The following is a 17277-nucleotide window of genomic DNA, read 5'->3' as shown; positions in this document are numbered from 1 at the left end:
GCTGGCTTGTGTGAGATAGACGTCCACCAATCTAGTCTACACACACACACACACACACACGCACACACACACACACGCACACGCACACGCACACGCACACGCACACGCACACACACACACACGGCAAAAATGTTGTTTCATGTCCAGTGTGCAATTGTAGCCTGGTGTTTGTATTTTTATTTAAAAAAATAATACAATCAAGTCCAATGACTTTGATCGATAATAAGCCTTCAAAACTGTTTTTACCGATACACCCATGTAGGCTAAGTGCATGAGTGTATGTACAAGGGGCCCCTTATTTTCCTGTCCGTTCCACAATCTGTATCCAATGTGGCATAGCACTGAAAGTGATCCCACTCCATTTAAAAATAGCTCTTGATAAAAATCTTTCCAGATTCAGCTCCTACACCATCTCCTACAGTTCACCCATGTTCTGTACTGAATATTGTCGCCTACATACAGTGCACAGTAGAGACTGAAATAACCTACCGCGCCCTCTCCGAGTGGTACTAGATTCCTGCATTGCACCAGAGATAACAGATTGGGGCCACTTGTCAGAACCGGGGGTTTCAGCTCCTAAGTGATGAGGAACAGCTCTGCGGACCTACTAATGTACAGTAAATGTGATGGGTGGGTTGAATTGGTGAGTTATGCAAGGCTTTCAGCCATTGGTACTAGTGCGATACTTTGGCACGTTGCATAACAGATTGTGCTCCTCACATTTTCAGTGTGGGTGTACCGCTCACTGACTCAGAACAGGTAAGAACCCAGAAGCACTACACAAAAACGATCAGGTGAGAAATAAATGTTCAAAACCGTTCAAAATGTTTAATCCAGTAAACAGGAAAGGGTCCGTGATCAATCAATGAAGGCAAACTTACACGGCAGGGATCAGGCACAGAATCAGTGTCCAGGGAATCAGGCAGGAGATCAGTCAGGAAGGTTCAGGAATGAGGTTGTAAGTGCTGGAGGGCTTTGCACAATGCAAAAGACAATCTTGCAAGGAACAAGTATAGATGGACTGGTATATATACTGAGGTACTTATGAGGGAATGAGCTGCAGGTGGGGAAATGGGGGAGTAAAACCAAGTGAAAGGGATGAGGCAATATGGCATGTGGTAGTAGCAGGATCTGAAATTACAGGAGAATTTAGGGGGATTTATACTTTAGTTATGTGCGGGTCTCGTTCATCGAAAATAGACGATCTACAATCTCACAATGTGTCAGCAGCAGTGTAATGGGCCCTGTAAGTGACCATGAAACCAAACGCGTATAGACTGAATTAATGAAGTATGAATACAGGGAGATCAGGAAGGACATTAGGCCCAAATACTTTTGTAGTCCATTGTGCATTTTTATCTGTGCCCTTTTACTTCCCACAGTACCATCAACAGTCAATTTATGCACTTCACTAATTCAGAGAGCGGCATTTTTTGGTTGGCAGTAGTGTAATATGAGAATATTATGTGCAATTCTTTGGCAAGACCAAAATGACTATGGAAGAAAGATTATGGTAGTGGATCATAAATGTTTTATTGGCATTCAGTATCTCAGTTTAACTCTGCCTTGTTAAAGAGAGAGAAAATGGAATACATTACAAACCGCAGACCCCTTGCATAGTGAAGAAATATACAGTAAAATGTATTGTAGTATTGCGCACATATACTTTAGCTACGTGATCTAAGAACTGATGTTTCTTAAAGGGTTGCATGGACAATTGCTGTTTATTTGTTCTGTATAAGACCACCAGCTAAATGCCTCAAACCTCAAATATGTTCAGAGATGCAGAATTGGTGTTGCTGGGCATACTGTAAGCTTGTTTGTTTTCCATGTCTGTATTTGTGCATATAATGTTTGTTTGCTTTGTCTCTGTGGTGCAGAAATGCTTCAAGTTGGTTCAAGTTGAGGTTGACCCAACTCGAGCTGGTCCGTGGACAACATCCCCTGTCAACCAATCAGCCACATGGAGGGTCAGTGGCAGCACGGTCTTGCACACCACCCTCCCATTCCACTGCTGTTTCTGTTACCCCGCCTCATCAGTGACTGCTCTGACTGGCACGGAATTAGAGGGCCTCAGGGAAACCCTCTGGATTGGATGATAACTAAAGAGATGATCAGGTCAGTGAGCGTTGTACACACATGACTCATGTACATACATACAGCAATGTACACTGCCAAATGTGTTTGCGTTGGTGTAATGATGTATGTTCAATGTAAATGTGATATTTTCTTGTCTTGTTACGGAGTTGCACCAGTAACAGCATAGGCTACTGGTGCCGAGATCTTGTTGCCAATCTGTTGTATGTTGATTCTCAAAAGCACATTTAATTCCTACTAATTAAAACAATTATTTAAAATGTGTATTTAATTTGGAAAAAATAAAAAGACACCGCATATGAACAGATATGGCTTTTTATTGAATAGGAATGGATATTGTAACATTAAATCAAAGAAAACATGAACACCTATCAACATGTCGGTTTTTTGCTCTCTTTTTTCTTTTTCTTTTTACAAATTCAAACAAACAAACAAATGGACCTTAAATCTAGATCATTGTATTTAAATACAGATTGAAAAAAAATATATATATGCAGAATACAGAGCAAAACTAGAACAATAAACCATAATGAAATAATCAGACATGTACAAAAAAAATGTACTTTCAACATTGTTTTTCAAAGACAAACCAAACAATAAAGAAGCTAACAAACAAAAAACACATCTTGAATGATGTGAAATGCAAGTGGTAAAATGTACCTATTTTTATACAGTATACCTTTTTTGGTTTCATTCAGATAACAAATTAATCTATTCACAGAATATACAACTCAATAAACATTTTATCCACCAGTTGCTTTTGAGGGTGTGCTTCATTATAGGGCCCTGGTTATAAATCGCTGTTTTGTTTGTGTTATTTTCTCAGTGTTTGACTCATTCACAGTACAGGGTTTTAGCGACGGCCTTGCACATCTCTCCTGCTTGGCTAGCCTGTCAGAAGCCCATGTCACACACACCGTGCACAAGAACAATACTTTTTTAATTGTCTACTTCCATGAGCAGAATTCTTTACAAAATTATCACAGAAATATAGAAGTTGTTGTTTTTATTGTATTTTGTTTTCATAGATCAGTCAAAACGTCTTCTCTTTTAAATCAGAGGCCCTGCCTGAACACTGCTGTTAACCTCTCTATAAACTAGAGGAGAAAAAGGCTGAGTGGGCCATTTAATACTGCATACCCGAGGGGTTTCTGACTGAGAAAAATCTTTGGTCAACATTAGCATTATGCGACAACCAAAACAGCAAAGACAAGTCGAACGAAACCACGTGGATCACACGACACCAAACAATAACTTATTGATCAAGTTCACAACACATTAGCTTTTAAAAAAGTTTTTTTTTGTTTGTTTGTTATAAAGACCATAGTCTGAAAGAACTAAACCACACACATCTAGAAGATACTTCACGGCTGCTTTTTGATCTGAACATATTGTGCATAAATTCACAGGGAAAATGTGGGCAGTCGACATTGAGGACACCAAACAAAACATAAAACAAAAAAAATTGTGATACAGTTTGATGACTAAGCTATTGATCACCTGAACAGTACAATACATGTACAAGGGTTTCCTCTGAATCTGAGTCACTGTAAGGTTTAAACTGGACTGTAAGGCAAAGCAATGAAAATAAATCTTTAGTGCATACTGCATAGAAATAAAAGATCTATCCAGATAAGTTGAGCTGAGGTGTAATGTTTATTTTTCAGATGATGCAGGCATGCCTTACGAATCATTGCAACCGTGAATGCTGTACCGTTTTAAGTGTGAGGAATGGTTCATTTTCCAGTTAGGTAAAATTATTTTTGATTGTTCTTTACAGCATGTATCAGATGTGTAAACACAGACAGATGAACATAAGACTTGCATCACCATGCATTTGTTGATAAGTCAGGAGAAATTTTATATTTCTGAGTGAAGACATGTCAAGAAAGGAAAGAATTTAAATGAATAAAAGGGAAACAAAATAGTGGCCTTAATCGTAACATTTGCCCCAAAAAGCAGTGGAATCTGCAACAAAATAGCTCTTTATAATCTGAATTCAAAGCTTACTAAACACTAAATACCCCTTTAAACTTTTACCCAAACAATGACAACAGTATGGACAACAAAATGGAATGCAAAAAGTGCTATCTGGAAATCCTGTTTTCAGTTGTAAAAAAAGAAGAAAAAGAAAAAAGAGAGGAAAATAAAAGAGACAGAGAAAAAAAGAGAAAGAAAAGTACAATGAGGGAAATCAGACTGCTGCAGTCCAGAGTTTAGTCATGGTCTAGAGAGGTCCCAGAGCTGACCACTAGGTTCCTGTGGAGGTTGGGGTTCTGGCTGTGTCTGTTCCTACTCCGCACAGACGAGAAAGACGTGTCACAACCTGGGACCTTACACTTGTGGAGCAGCCGCAGATGGACAGTCTTGTAGTGGGCCCTGAACGTACCTTTGTTGCTGTAGACCTTCTGGCAAACATGGCAGGTGATCGGAGAGCCACTGCCGCCCCCCTGAAGTGCCCCCTGTCCTCCCCCAACGCAGCCCAGGGTCCTCTCCGCCCCGAGCCCGAGCTCCTGACTCCCCTGCCGCCCTACCCCCAGTCCATCACAGCTATCGTCACTGTCATCCATAGGGAGAGCCTCCTCCTCCTCCTCCTCCTCCAGTCCTTCCCCTTCCTCACTGCCGGCTCCGTCCGAGTCCCAGGAGGAACGGACACTGCCGCCGCCTCCTCCTCCGCCGCCGCGGGGAGGAGGAGCGGCCGAGGAGATGCTCAGGTCCAGCACTGCCCCATCCTCTCCTCCCTCTCTCTCTCCTCCTGCTCCCTCAATTCCCACAGCGGGAGACATGTCAGCATTCACGGGCATGTCAGCCATCTTGCTCATGGGGTACACCAGGCCCATGCGGTTGCGTCCTCTGAAGATGACAGAGGTCTGGGTGGTGGAGTCTCTGTGTGGAAGGTCTCTGTCCCGCTGCTCCTGACAGAAGTCCAGGCCCATAAAGTCTCTGTCCCTGCAGTGGGACAGAGGCGAGTAGACCGGGGTGTAGGTGTCTTTGGTCAGCAGCTTGTGGTGAAGGTTGAGGTTTGCACTGTGTCTGGGCATGAAGAAAGAAAGTGTCACTATACAGGTAGAATATTATTCAATATAAAAATCTTGAATGCATGTTTTGTATAAAGTACTTGTAAGCACTGCCTACTGCAATGGTCGGTCCATTACCTGTCTCTGCTCCGGCGTGAGGGGAAGGCTGCGTTGCAGCCGTCCACTGTGCACATGTGCATCTCCTTAAGGTGGACGTTGCGGTAGTGCATCTTGACGCTGTAGGGATTCTTAAAGGTCTTGCTGCAGATCTCACAGTGGTGCGGCAGATCGGACTCGGGGTCAAGGTGTGACAGCCCTCCGTCGCCGTATTCTTCTGCGCGGTCCTCCATCCCTCCGTCCCTCTCACGCTCCGACAGGCACAACGTGACACCGTTGGCCATCACCCTGCACTCTGCACCCTCCTCCTCCTCCCGGTCCAAGTCGCACGGCTTGTTGGCCACGTGCTGGGAGTTCATGCACTCTCGCTCAGTGGTCTCCTCACTCTCGGCTGGCTCCCGGAAGAGAGAGCGCCTGTCCACATGCTCTCTGCCATGCTTGAGGGAGTCGTTCTCGTGGTGTAGTTTGTTGTCGTAAGGGGAGGATGTGCACGTGATGACCCCCGTTTCGACCCGCCGCCGCTGCGTCTCTCCATCCTCCTCTTCCGCGCTCGCGTTCTCCCGCGCCAACAACTCTCGCACTGCGCTATGGTCCTGCTTGGCTCCTTCTCTGTCTCTCTCCTCTGCGGCCTGTCTGGAACACATGTGCCCTCCCGCTCTTTTACTGTCATACACGTCCCTATCCCTAATCTGGGACGGAGCCTCATCCTCAGAGCTGCTCCCCGGCTCCATCCCCTCATCTCTCTCCACCGCCTCCTTCTCGATCTTAATGGGCATGCTGGATTTGCGGGACTTTTTCTTTGGTACGGGGTCTGTGGCACAGGACTCCATGGTCGTGGCAGGCTTGAGGGGAACCGAGGAGGAGAGAAGCGGGAGAGAGGGCAGGGTTCCTGGCGTGTTGGCCAGCTCAGCTGGAGTCACCAGGCTGCGGTAGAAGGGCAGCACTGGCTGGACCGTCTTCAGGTTGGGGAAGAGGATGCCGCTCTGGCCCATACCGGGGAAGGAGGAGCTGTGGAGCTTGTTGCTGGCATCCACGTGGCTCACCATGTAACTTGGCACAGACTTGTGGCTCTCCACAGAGGAGACCGGGATGGAGGTGCCGTATTCGGACCTCTTGTCCGATTCCGAGCCCTCGTCACCAGACAGGTTGCCCCGAAGGTCCTTGTCTCGGTTGTTGCGGTTCATGGGCATGTGCAGGCGTGGGTTGGGGTTGGCACTATGGCGGTTGCGGCTGCGCAAAGAACTGAACACCATGTTGCACCCATCGATGGTGCACTTGTGCTTGATCTTCAGGTGTACGGCGTTGTAGTGGATCTTCAGTGTGCCTTTGTCGTAGAAGGTTTTCTCGCAAGCGCTGCAGTAGACACGTCCCTTCTTCAGACTGCTCCCCGCCATGCCTCCCCCGTTCCTATCCAGGCAGCGCAGCTTTGTCTCAGGGGACATCTGCATGACTTCGGAACTCATGGAGGGTGTGCAGGGAGTGGAGGGGCCATCAGAGTAGTTGTCACTGGTGGGGAAGTCCTCCACCTCCATCTTGGTGGTGATGGAGAGGCCGTCAATGCCGTTGTCCCCTCTGTCCAGATCAGAGGTGAATGAGGCAGAGCTGGAGCCTAGCAGGCTGCTCTCGGTGGGGGGGTGGGGCAAAGAGACCAGGCTGTCCCTCCCCTGGTTGCCCCGTCCCTGCTCGTCTCGTCTCTGACCCTGTGGCTCCATCTGCAGCTGGGGCTGCTGGGAGGGCTGCTGCTGCAGCGGTCCTGGTGGTGCGCCCAGGAGGGGTGCAGGGACAGAGCCCAGTAGCTGGAAGGGCAGCATGAAGGCCATACTGTTGATAAAGTTTTCAAAGTGGTGCACATTGTTGTTCAACTTCTCTATCTTGGGGGTTAAGAGGTTGGTGGGGTTTCGTGGGGTACTGCGCTCGATGAAGGTGCGGATGTCGGAGTTGGTCCGCGTGCTGGGCACCAGCACGGCCTGGCCTTCCTTGTCCTGCAGGGCCATCAGCTCCACGATGGACTTGGTCTCACCGAAACGCAGGAACTGCTGCAGTGTGGCGATCTCCTCCTCAAAAGTCATGATGGCCCAGCGGTCCAACACCTTCCCAGCCACATCCTGCACACAAACAGCGGTGTGTGTGTGTGTGTGTGTGTGTGGGTAGGGGGGGGGGGGGGGGGTAGTAGAGAGAGGAGCCACAGAGTGTGGCGAGGGTGAAAAGGGCCATGGAATGAAGTAGATTGAAATTGTGGGAAAGAAAAAGGGTAAGGGTATCATTAGCATTAAGAATATCTGCCGCGTTGCTCATTCATATTCATACTGTGGGCTAGATGACGTACTCTATAAGACAGACTGACAGGCTGGCTAAATAAAGGAATCAGATGGAGAGTTAATGCAAGCAGGCACCGCAGCACCCAGGGAGCCCTCATTACACAGTCACTCTGTGTTTCATCTCGCAGGTCATTTCTCTTCATTTAAATCATATGGATTTACCCTCTCTCCATCAGCAGAATCAGACAGAGAGAACACACACACACACACACACATACAGTACATACAACATACTGCGTAGGAGCAGATACACATGCATGCTCATACAGACAGTCTGAGCGGATTGCACAAATAAATACACATATACACACACATGGACAGACAGACGGACAGACAGACAGACAGACAGACAGACAGACGCGCACGCACGCACGCACGCACGCACGCACGCACGCACGCACGCACGCACGCACGCACGCACGCACGCACGCACACACACACACTACAAGATGGGGAGATCAGAGGCCGCCTTACATTGATCAAGTTGGTCCTCTCCCCCAGCCCAGCCCGGCAGTAATCACATGTGAGTTCAGGCATCTTTGAAAGTCAGGAGCGGCTTCGTGCCGTAACCATGATTAATATTTCATCATAGAGCATTCATTCGGGCGCCTGTCGAGGATTCAGACTCTACGTTCGCCATTAGACGAGCTAACATGAATTAAACGCAGCCCCAGCCTGAATACTTGATGATGTACTAATCGAAGTGAGAGGCTGGGCTGACACTGGGCCAGCAGCCCTGGGCTCCGTCTTTTCTTGGCTCTAGCTTGAGAGTAAATTTGGAGCCCAAACATAAAAAACATTTTTTCCTTAATAATCCATTCGGCACCATTCGGAGACAGATCTGTGGGTTGGTGGAAACACGGCAACTAGCAGGAGGTATAAACAGAGTACCTGGAGAGTTCATGGCCTTCCACTTCTCCATTCCCTCCCCATCCTGTATCCCCCCCCACCCCCACCCTGTACTCTCCCCTATTACCAGTCCTCCTGTCCCTCTATTCTACCCTGCTCTCTTCTTTCCTCAAATGTTCTCCTCCTTGTACACTCTCTCTTGCACAGACCAAAATACACACAAGAAGCAGACACGCACGGGTACACACATACCCACACCCACACCCACACACACACCCACACACCCACACACACACACCCACACACACACACACACACACACACACACACACACACACACACACACACACACACACACACACACCTCTGCTCACCTGTAATACGTATCCTCGTATGTAGTCCTGCAGGGTCCAATCCAGTGCATTGAGGATCTGGATGACCTCCTCCTGTTTGAGGACTGAGAAGAGTCTGTCCAGCAGGATCTTCAGACGGACAGGGATGGCCTGGGTGCCGTACAGCATCAGGCTGCAGATGTCAAACACCACGTTGGAGTGCACGATCTCCACCTGGCTGCTCTGGTACATATGGTGCACCTTCAGCTTACTCAGGGCTGGTGGGTGGAATGCACAACAACACACACACACACACACACACACCCACACGCACACGCACACGCGCGCGCGCACACACACACACACACACACACACACACACACACACACACACACACACACACACACACACACACACACACACACACACACACACACACACACACACACACACACACACACACACACACACAATTAGCATGTGGTGGATTGCTTACATCGTATTCCAGACCAGTTATGTGCTGATCTACAAGCTCACAATGCATTGCGACGCAACCTGTTTTGAACTTGTAGATCAGATATGTTCAATATTAATGAATAATTATGCTATAGTCTTTTAATTATTATCATTATTCAGGGTTTTTTCAGTTTTTTTCAAATGTTTGCCTGTAATAACATGCCCAAAATAGGGACACCTGGTTGGTAGTGGTTAACATACTGTACAGAAGGAGAATAGTACTCAGTTTGATTTTTTTTTTTTTTCAATAGTTTGCTCAAGTTGTTTTGGGTGTTAGTGTTAGTGCCTCCCAGAGTGCAAGAGCTTGCAGTAGTTTCTCACCGTGTGCTACCCAGCCATGCTTGCAGTTCTCACACTGTCTCCTCTTCAGCTTCCCAGGCTTGAAGCTGTCACAGTTACAGTTGACCAAAGTGCAGCAGATAGCCTGTTGAGAGCACATACATGTCACAGTTTAACACACTGTAAAATCTCGAGTGGTAATTTAACTCTGAGAGAGTACAACTGGACCCATTGGTCCATTTGGCTACAGAACTGAGATTTTTTCTGTGTAGCTGTATGTCACTTATTTCTGTTTTTACTATCCTTGAGGTTATTGTTAACTGAATACAGACTCTTCCCATTGAATACAGATTCTTCATATTAAGATTCTTAATGGGAAGAGATGAGATTCTGACAACAAATCATATTGTCTTAGAAAAAAAAAAAGAATTAGCAATGTAGAGCAAATTGAGCAATGTTAATCTACTGTATACAAATCGGATACGGAACAGTAAAATACAACCAAAATGTTTTGGAGAGAATTTCATATGCCCGAAAGTAAGATAGCAGAGGTCGATAAGACCGTTGCTCATCTAAACAAAACAGTATATTCTTGATTCATCCATTCTGCATTCAACAACAGCATATTGAGGAAAACAATACCGTCTGCATGAGAAGCTTGCATTATTGCGCTACATAAGAAGCGGACACAACTGTGCTTGTGTCCCAGAAAATGGAAACAATAATAAGTGAAAGAATGCCTTAAGTAATTTTGCTCGACCTTAGTGTACATTTCATTCTCTCCTGTCTTTCACTGTGACAGCAGTGTTAGTGGTGTGTAGGGTGTGTCAGTGCCAACGATTACAGTGTTGTGTCTGTACTTCCCGCTTTCTACCCTCTATTTAAATAATAATACTATACTAATAATAATATTAATAATGATAATCATAGTCATAATGAATGGCATTAATGAGACAAGCTCACGTTTTGTATTTAGCCCTAGAGAAGAGCAGAACGCACAGATAGACGAAAAACGACTCTGCCTCCCTCTCCGAGTGCTGGCCAAATCCACCATTTACACACCAGGAGCCTGGGGAAAAGCATCATCAGATTTATGATCAAAGCCAACGTTGTTAGCGCTACATGCTAAACCACAGAGTGGCTGTGCTATGCTACCACTCTCCCTCTGCATCTATAATGCATGATCAGCAGAGCTTTAGTATACATGAGTGGCATGCTTTAGCAGTTAGCGCAAAACCTGTAACTCAGTTTCTACAGGCAAACAGAAGAGGAGGCGGCACCTTGTCATTTGGTCATTCATTTCATTCACTGCTTGAGGCTGGGCTTGTCCTTGAGATGAGACATCACATCAGTTCACCTTCAAATAACATCTAATCATTAGAAGGCATGAAGAAATGTCTGACCCCGGACAAGGGTAGTCCCAGCCGCTTTAGCTGAAACAGCTAAAGCTGACACTGGACAGCATGTATGTGAATATGTTCTTTCTCTTGTTCTTTTCCTCTCTCTCTCTTTCCCTCTGTCTCTATCCGGCCACTTGACCCCCCTGTGGACACCAGGGAGGTGTGTGCCTGTCTCTGCTCGTCACCCACAGTGTAATAATCACATTATTACACAGCAACCGAACAAACACTGCCCAATTAAAAATCCTGTTGCATCCTAACCAATTGCACAAACATGCATGTGCCAAACTCTCTCTCTCTCTCTCTCTTCCTCTCTTCCTCTCTCTCACGCACGCACGCACGCACGCACGCACGCACGCACGCACGCACGCACGCACGCACGCACGCACGCACGCACGCACGCACGCACGCACGCACGCACGCACACACACACACACACACACACACACACACACACACACACACACACACACACACACACACACACACACACACACACACACACACTGGTATCTCAATAGTGAATATCTCATTCAGGCCCTATGGACTTTATACAGTTTGTAGTGAGCATGTGTCCACACATACATGCACACGCACACGCACACGCACACGCACACACACACACCCATATATTCTCTGTCGTTTATCTTAATTAGATTCATCTCATGAGTTCCTGTGAAGAAGAGAATGTCAGGTTGATTTGACACTGCTGAGCGGCCAAGTTTGCAGTGGCTCTCATGACCATGAGCGAGTCATTTAGCCCCCTCCACTCTTTAGTGTTGTCACAACAAAGCCACCGCTGTTCATATGCATCAATGATGTTGCTGACAAGCGGACTAATTGCACAAAATTTTGCTGTGGGTGTTTTCATTTTGAAGTCAAAGTGAGATTTCTCATATGAATGATGGCAGTACACCGCTCAACACCCTTCACACATGCAAGCACGCACACCAATCTTGAATGTATTATGCTTGGCTAATAATGACCTTGACCTTAACCCTTCTAGCAGTAACAGTACAGTCTCCATTCTACTACCTGTGCAGGTAGTACGTGGAAATGTAAAATCTATCTGGAGTGTTAATTTTAATCAAAGTACAGTGAAACACACACACACACACACACACACACACACACACACACACACACACACACACACACACACACACACACACACACACACACACACACACACACACACACACACACACACACACACACACACACACACACACACACACAATCTTGAATTGTTAGCTCTAAGTGGATGCCTTTTCCAAGTGTATGGTGCTTTTCGAAATTATTTGAATGCTTGAATAGTCGTGAATATAAAACCACTAAAAATAACAAAAAACGGATTAAAAAAAGAAATAAAATCTAGTCTAATCTAAAAAGCTAATTACATCTACTTTCCTGATGACTAGCAGTAACAGTGCAGTCTCATTCTACTTCCTGTGCAGGCTACCAAGGACATTAAATTGTTAAGTTATTTCCGTTTTAATCACAATGCTGTGAAGAAAAAAAACACTTACAGGTCAATTTTTACATTCTATAGTTAAATTAGAGTTAAATTAACACTTGTTTTCCACAAATGCTGCCTTTGTCCGGTCCCTGGTTCCTTCACTCACATCCTTCTTCCCTCACTTGCTGTCTATCTGATCTAATTAAAGGCGTCTTGGTTGAGAGCATAATCTGAGAACCGTGGTTGTGTAGGAGGGATGTCCATGGCTACTCCAGCACCCCAGCTCCAAGGGAGGCAGAATGGAGGACAGGGGCGTGCAGGAGAAGGGTGAGGTGAGGGGAGGTGAGGAAAAGGCAGGGAGGATAAGAATGCAATGGCAGCGTACCATGACGCCCCGAGACTGAGCGATAACATACGCCTGGAGGTGTGTAGCTGTGTGTGTGTGTGTGTGTGTGTGTGTGTGTGTGTGTGTGTGTGTGTGTGTGTGTGTGTGTGTGTGTGTGTGTGTGTGTGTGTGTGTGTGTGTGTGCGTGTGCTCGTGCACACGCAGATATCATACCTTTCCACAAGAGCGTGACCAAAACACCAATCCCCACTGTGGATCTTTGTAAACTGTAGTAGTCCACTGGCTTTGTGTTGTTATCTGACTGATGTGTCCCATTTTTAGTTCACCATACACATCATTCATATATTATTACCATATCTAGGGATTTAGAAATAGTTTGCCCCCGATCCTCGACGCCTACGGCTTCATTCAACTATTGAAAAGAGTCTACTTTGGCGCACGTAAACTCCTTGTATTTATTGTATGTATTTCAGTAACCGCTGTATTATAGCTAACAAAGAGGAATTGCTGTATAGCCTTCAACATAAAAACTCCTATTGTGCATGGAGCTATTCAGATGGAGAGCGAGTTAAATTGTTCAGTATGCCAGTTATGTACCGTCTTGGCTGTTGTGGAACATTGTCTCTAGCCACCACTGGGCCACAGCCATAACACCCTTGACAAAAAAATTAAAATTGTCCTCTCTGGCTCTTAAAATAAATCCTGCCATATGTCCAAAACAGCCATGGTGCTTTACAGACTCAACAGCAGCAATGGCAGAGTGAGACAGGAACAGGACACAACAGCTGCCCTGGACGAGGAAAGTGGGGATGGACAGGACTTGTTGGCCTAATGCAGTGGAAAGCTAATCAATTAGCAGCAGCCTGGTACTGACTGACACTCAATGGGAAACAAGCAGTGCTGATGCCGAGAGAGAGAGAGAGAGAGAGAGAGAGAGAGAGAGAGAGAGAGAGAGAGAGAGAGAGAGAGAGAGAGAGAGAGAGAGAGAGAATAACTGAACAATCACAGTATCATCGACAGCACTGAAAGAGCGGATCAGATTTTAACTGTTGTCCATTATTCAGTTAACGAGCTAATTACTGTTCTGGGAAAAGAGGAAGTGAGCACGTCTCTGACAGGAAGTGTAAATGAGGGGTTAGATTTGTGGAATAAAGTAATCGGCACTGGACTTATTTTGTAGGTATTTTTGGGGTCTTTAGTGACAACAATATGCTATGGTAAAGTAACACAATTACCAAAAGATGACAATTACAGTAAGTAGAATCTAGAAAGCACATACAGGTCCTCATAATATTTACTAGTGGATTGCTTTACAAATAATTAACTGGACAAACAACCATGAAAAGTTAAATTAAGTTAAATGTCTCGAAACTTCATTTCCCGTCTCATGGCTTTTGCAAAATATCAGAAGAATTCTAAATCAGAGCCCAAATTGGACCAGTTTTCTCCTTAATTTGTATTAATGGAAATTTGAAAAGGAAAAGCATTTTGTTTTCTACTGAATATGGACAATGTTAATATACATGATAGAATGTGTAAATAGTTTTTCGAATGAAAAAAACTCAAATCAATCAACTAATGGATTTTGCATTATGCTACTCCATTTCAGAGTTTGGTAGATATATTTAAATAATTGATCATACTTTGAAAGTAGACTGCAACCTGAATTTAAATGCACAACATTTTTCAAAATATGGCACTGTTATCTAATGTGGTGACGTTTATTAAACATTCAGTACACTTGAAGAGAACCCGAGCCAGAGACACAGACAGCATCGAGTGGTACCAGGAACATCATGGTCTTCCAAATAAATTCCTCTCTTAAGAGCAGATACTGTAGAAATCATAATCATGACTCAGGCTCTGACCAAAACATTCACACCATTAAAAGCACTATACAGTAAAATCCGGAGTGTTCATATAACTCAGTGTTAAATGAAAATGCAGGATTTTGCTGTATGGATGAAGAAGCTATAACAACAGTATAGCCAAAACTAGCACTAACAATCACCCACTGCGTTTCTGTTTTTGTGTCTGTGCATATCTATGTAGAGAAGTACAGAACTCATATACATAAATGAATCTTTTGATGGAGACATCCATGTGACAGGCAGGTAGTAAAATGCTAATTGAAGACAAGTTAAAGTTCAAGTGAAATTAAAATGTTGTGCTGATCAGCAGGATACACTATGTGAACCTGGTTGACGTTATGATTTACAACGAAAGGAAGTCCGCCCGCTGACTGTGGGAGAAACATACCAGGGATTTTTTTTATCACTTTAAAGAAACATTTTGAAAATGATACAAAATAAAATTGACGTTGTTGTTATTATAATATATAACTACAGAAAAAAATGCCATAGCTAATATAGCCTGTATTTCAGTAAACAGCGTTTCAGTAATAAGTTCTATGCATCACTGGAAAATGTGAGAGCCTTAACACGACAATGGAGCTGAAAAGACGAGAGCAACCCGAGAGAAGCCTAGCTTGTGCATGTAGTAACAGGCTGTGTTTGAGCCTATTAAGAGCCTATACACCCCAAAGACACCATGAAAAACTCATTATTTCAAACTATACAACAGTCAGTCAAAGTGTGCGCAAGCAAATGCATGTACGCACACGTGCGCGCGCCCACACACACACACACACACACACACACACACACACACACACACGGACATGCACGCACGCACGCGCACACACACACACACACACACACACACACACACACACACACACACACACACACACACACACACACACACACACACACACACACACACACACACACACACAAAACACACACACTTATTTCAGCACAAAACCTAACAAAAAAAAGTAGGAAATCATTACCTGAACATCCATGAGAAGCCTCTTAAAAAAAGAAAAAATCATAGAACGTCAAAAAGAGATAAGTTTGAGGTTTGGGGTGGGGTGGGTTGCGGTGGGGACAAGCCAAACTTAAGCTGGCTTTCTGGTGTATGTGGTTCCCCGAACAAGAGCGCACAGAGTCTGGGGGCAGCTGTGGGAGAGCGCGGAGAGGCAGTAAATGAGAGGAACATGTTAGTACACTGCGTCTGAGAGAGTTTGGCTCCCAGCTACGCTCTGATTAATATCAGATCTCCCTCTCTTGCCTGCCTCTTGACAATCTTGTCACATCTGGCTGACAAATCCTCACAAGCCTTTCGGTGGCAGCGCGGAGCAGAGCAGAACAGAGCAGGATGGGGAGGGGGGCTGTGGCTTTGGGGTGGGGGACTACGAGGGGTGAATCGTGCTCTGGGAGTTACTGGAGGGGCTTCGGCTGGAGCAGAAGCCCCTTGTGGACGGACCATCATGAACCTAATGAAGCTGACTGGGTTGGCAGGCTGCAGCCGCCTCACACTCACACGCACACACACATACACCCTCACACACAGCTCAGCGGAGCCCGGCCCTAGCTCTGCTCTGTTGTGCCCTGGGGCCCTGCACTCCTTAGAAAAACACTGAGATACTCACACCCAGAGAGAAGGGGGGAGGGGGGCTGAGATGGAGGTAAAAAGAGGAACAGAGATGGAAAGAGGGAGATAGTAAATAGAGAGAAACTAACATTTTATTTAATGGAGAGTGATAGAGAACCCTTCAGCCCACACAGTTCAATTACAAACACACGCATGCACGAACGCAGCCACGCACGCGTGCACGCACACACACACATACTCACACGCAAACATGCAAATCTGCATGTCCATTTGTGTGTGGGAGACACACAGATGTACACACAAGCATAAAGTCACCCAAATAAAACTAAGTCAAATGTGACCTCTGACAAATTTGATGGGTTTGTGTCCGTGCATTAATGGGCAATTTTATCTCTCCAAAACCAGGGGACATTTGTAATAAATGCATTATATGAAATATAATGAATATTAAAAAAATATGTATTGTTTGGTTTATTTGTTTTGGTTTACAAAACTAAAGTAAGGCCTATTATTAAAAACAAAAGTATAATACATTATTATATCATTCATTTGATATAATAAAGAAGCATTGTGGTTCTACCATTACATTAGTCTAGCAAATGACTGCAATTCAACCGTTAAATAATGTCCCAAAAATGTAAATTTAACTTTTTCATGTCAGCAATACGGTTCAATGAGTAACTTATATTTTTTAATCACTTCATAGCTACTAATATGAATTTGAAAAAACTATAATTGTGATCATACTTTCCTTGTATATTGAATATGAATGCCTAATCCTAGATTTGATTACTTAATAATTAAATATGATGAATTAAATATAATTGAATAATAAACAAAATGTCATGAATTTCCTTTTTTAAGCAAAGATTGTCAAAACTCATCTCCAAGAGGGACACGTAAATCAGAAACACGACAGGCACAAAGCAACAGTTTCCTATTAGCTAAACAAATGATTTACAGATCTAGTCTTAATTTAAAAAAAAAAGATAAATGGTTCTTGTTCTTCTATACCACAGATAAAAAAATAAATATCTTCAGTAAGCAAACAGAACCTGTTCTGCTTTGTATCAATACATTTGTACTA

General features: G+C 44.7%; 1 protein-coding gene across 2 annotated transcripts in view; it reads right to left on the bottom strand.

Moving 5' to 3' along the window:
- Positions 1-2396: 2396 nt before the first annotated feature.
- The window catches only part of bnc1 (basonuclin zinc finger protein 1), a 16728-nt gene continuing 1847 nt past the window's right edge, over positions 2397-17277 (bottom strand). Inside the window, exons 1-5 of one of the 2 annotated variants that reach the window (XM_084056423.1) lie at positions 15586-15828; positions 9569-9671; positions 8773-9008; positions 5253-7336; positions 2397-5130 (exon numbers count right to left, since the gene is read on the bottom strand). In XM_084056423.1, coding sequence (XP_083912549.1) covers positions 4314-5130; positions 5253-7336; positions 8773-9008; positions 9569-9671; positions 15586-15627 — 3282 coding nt within the window. In that variant the 5' untranslated portion in view covers positions 15628-15828 and the 3' untranslated portion in view covers positions 2397-4313. Of the gene's footprint in view, positions 5131-5252; positions 7337-8772; positions 9009-9568; positions 9672-15585; positions 15829-17277 lie in introns of those variants that run through there. The other variant, XM_084056424.1, reaches the window with a different exon arrangement.

The sequence above is a fragment of the Gymnoscopelus microlampas genome, assembly GCF_963454915.1.
Source record: "Gymnoscopelus microlampas genome assembly, chromosome: 1".
Classification (NCBI taxonomy): domain Eukaryota; kingdom Metazoa; phylum Chordata; class Actinopteri; order Myctophiformes; family Myctophidae; genus Gymnoscopelus; species Gymnoscopelus microlampas.
This window is presented reverse-complemented; position numbering and strand designations above follow the sequence as displayed.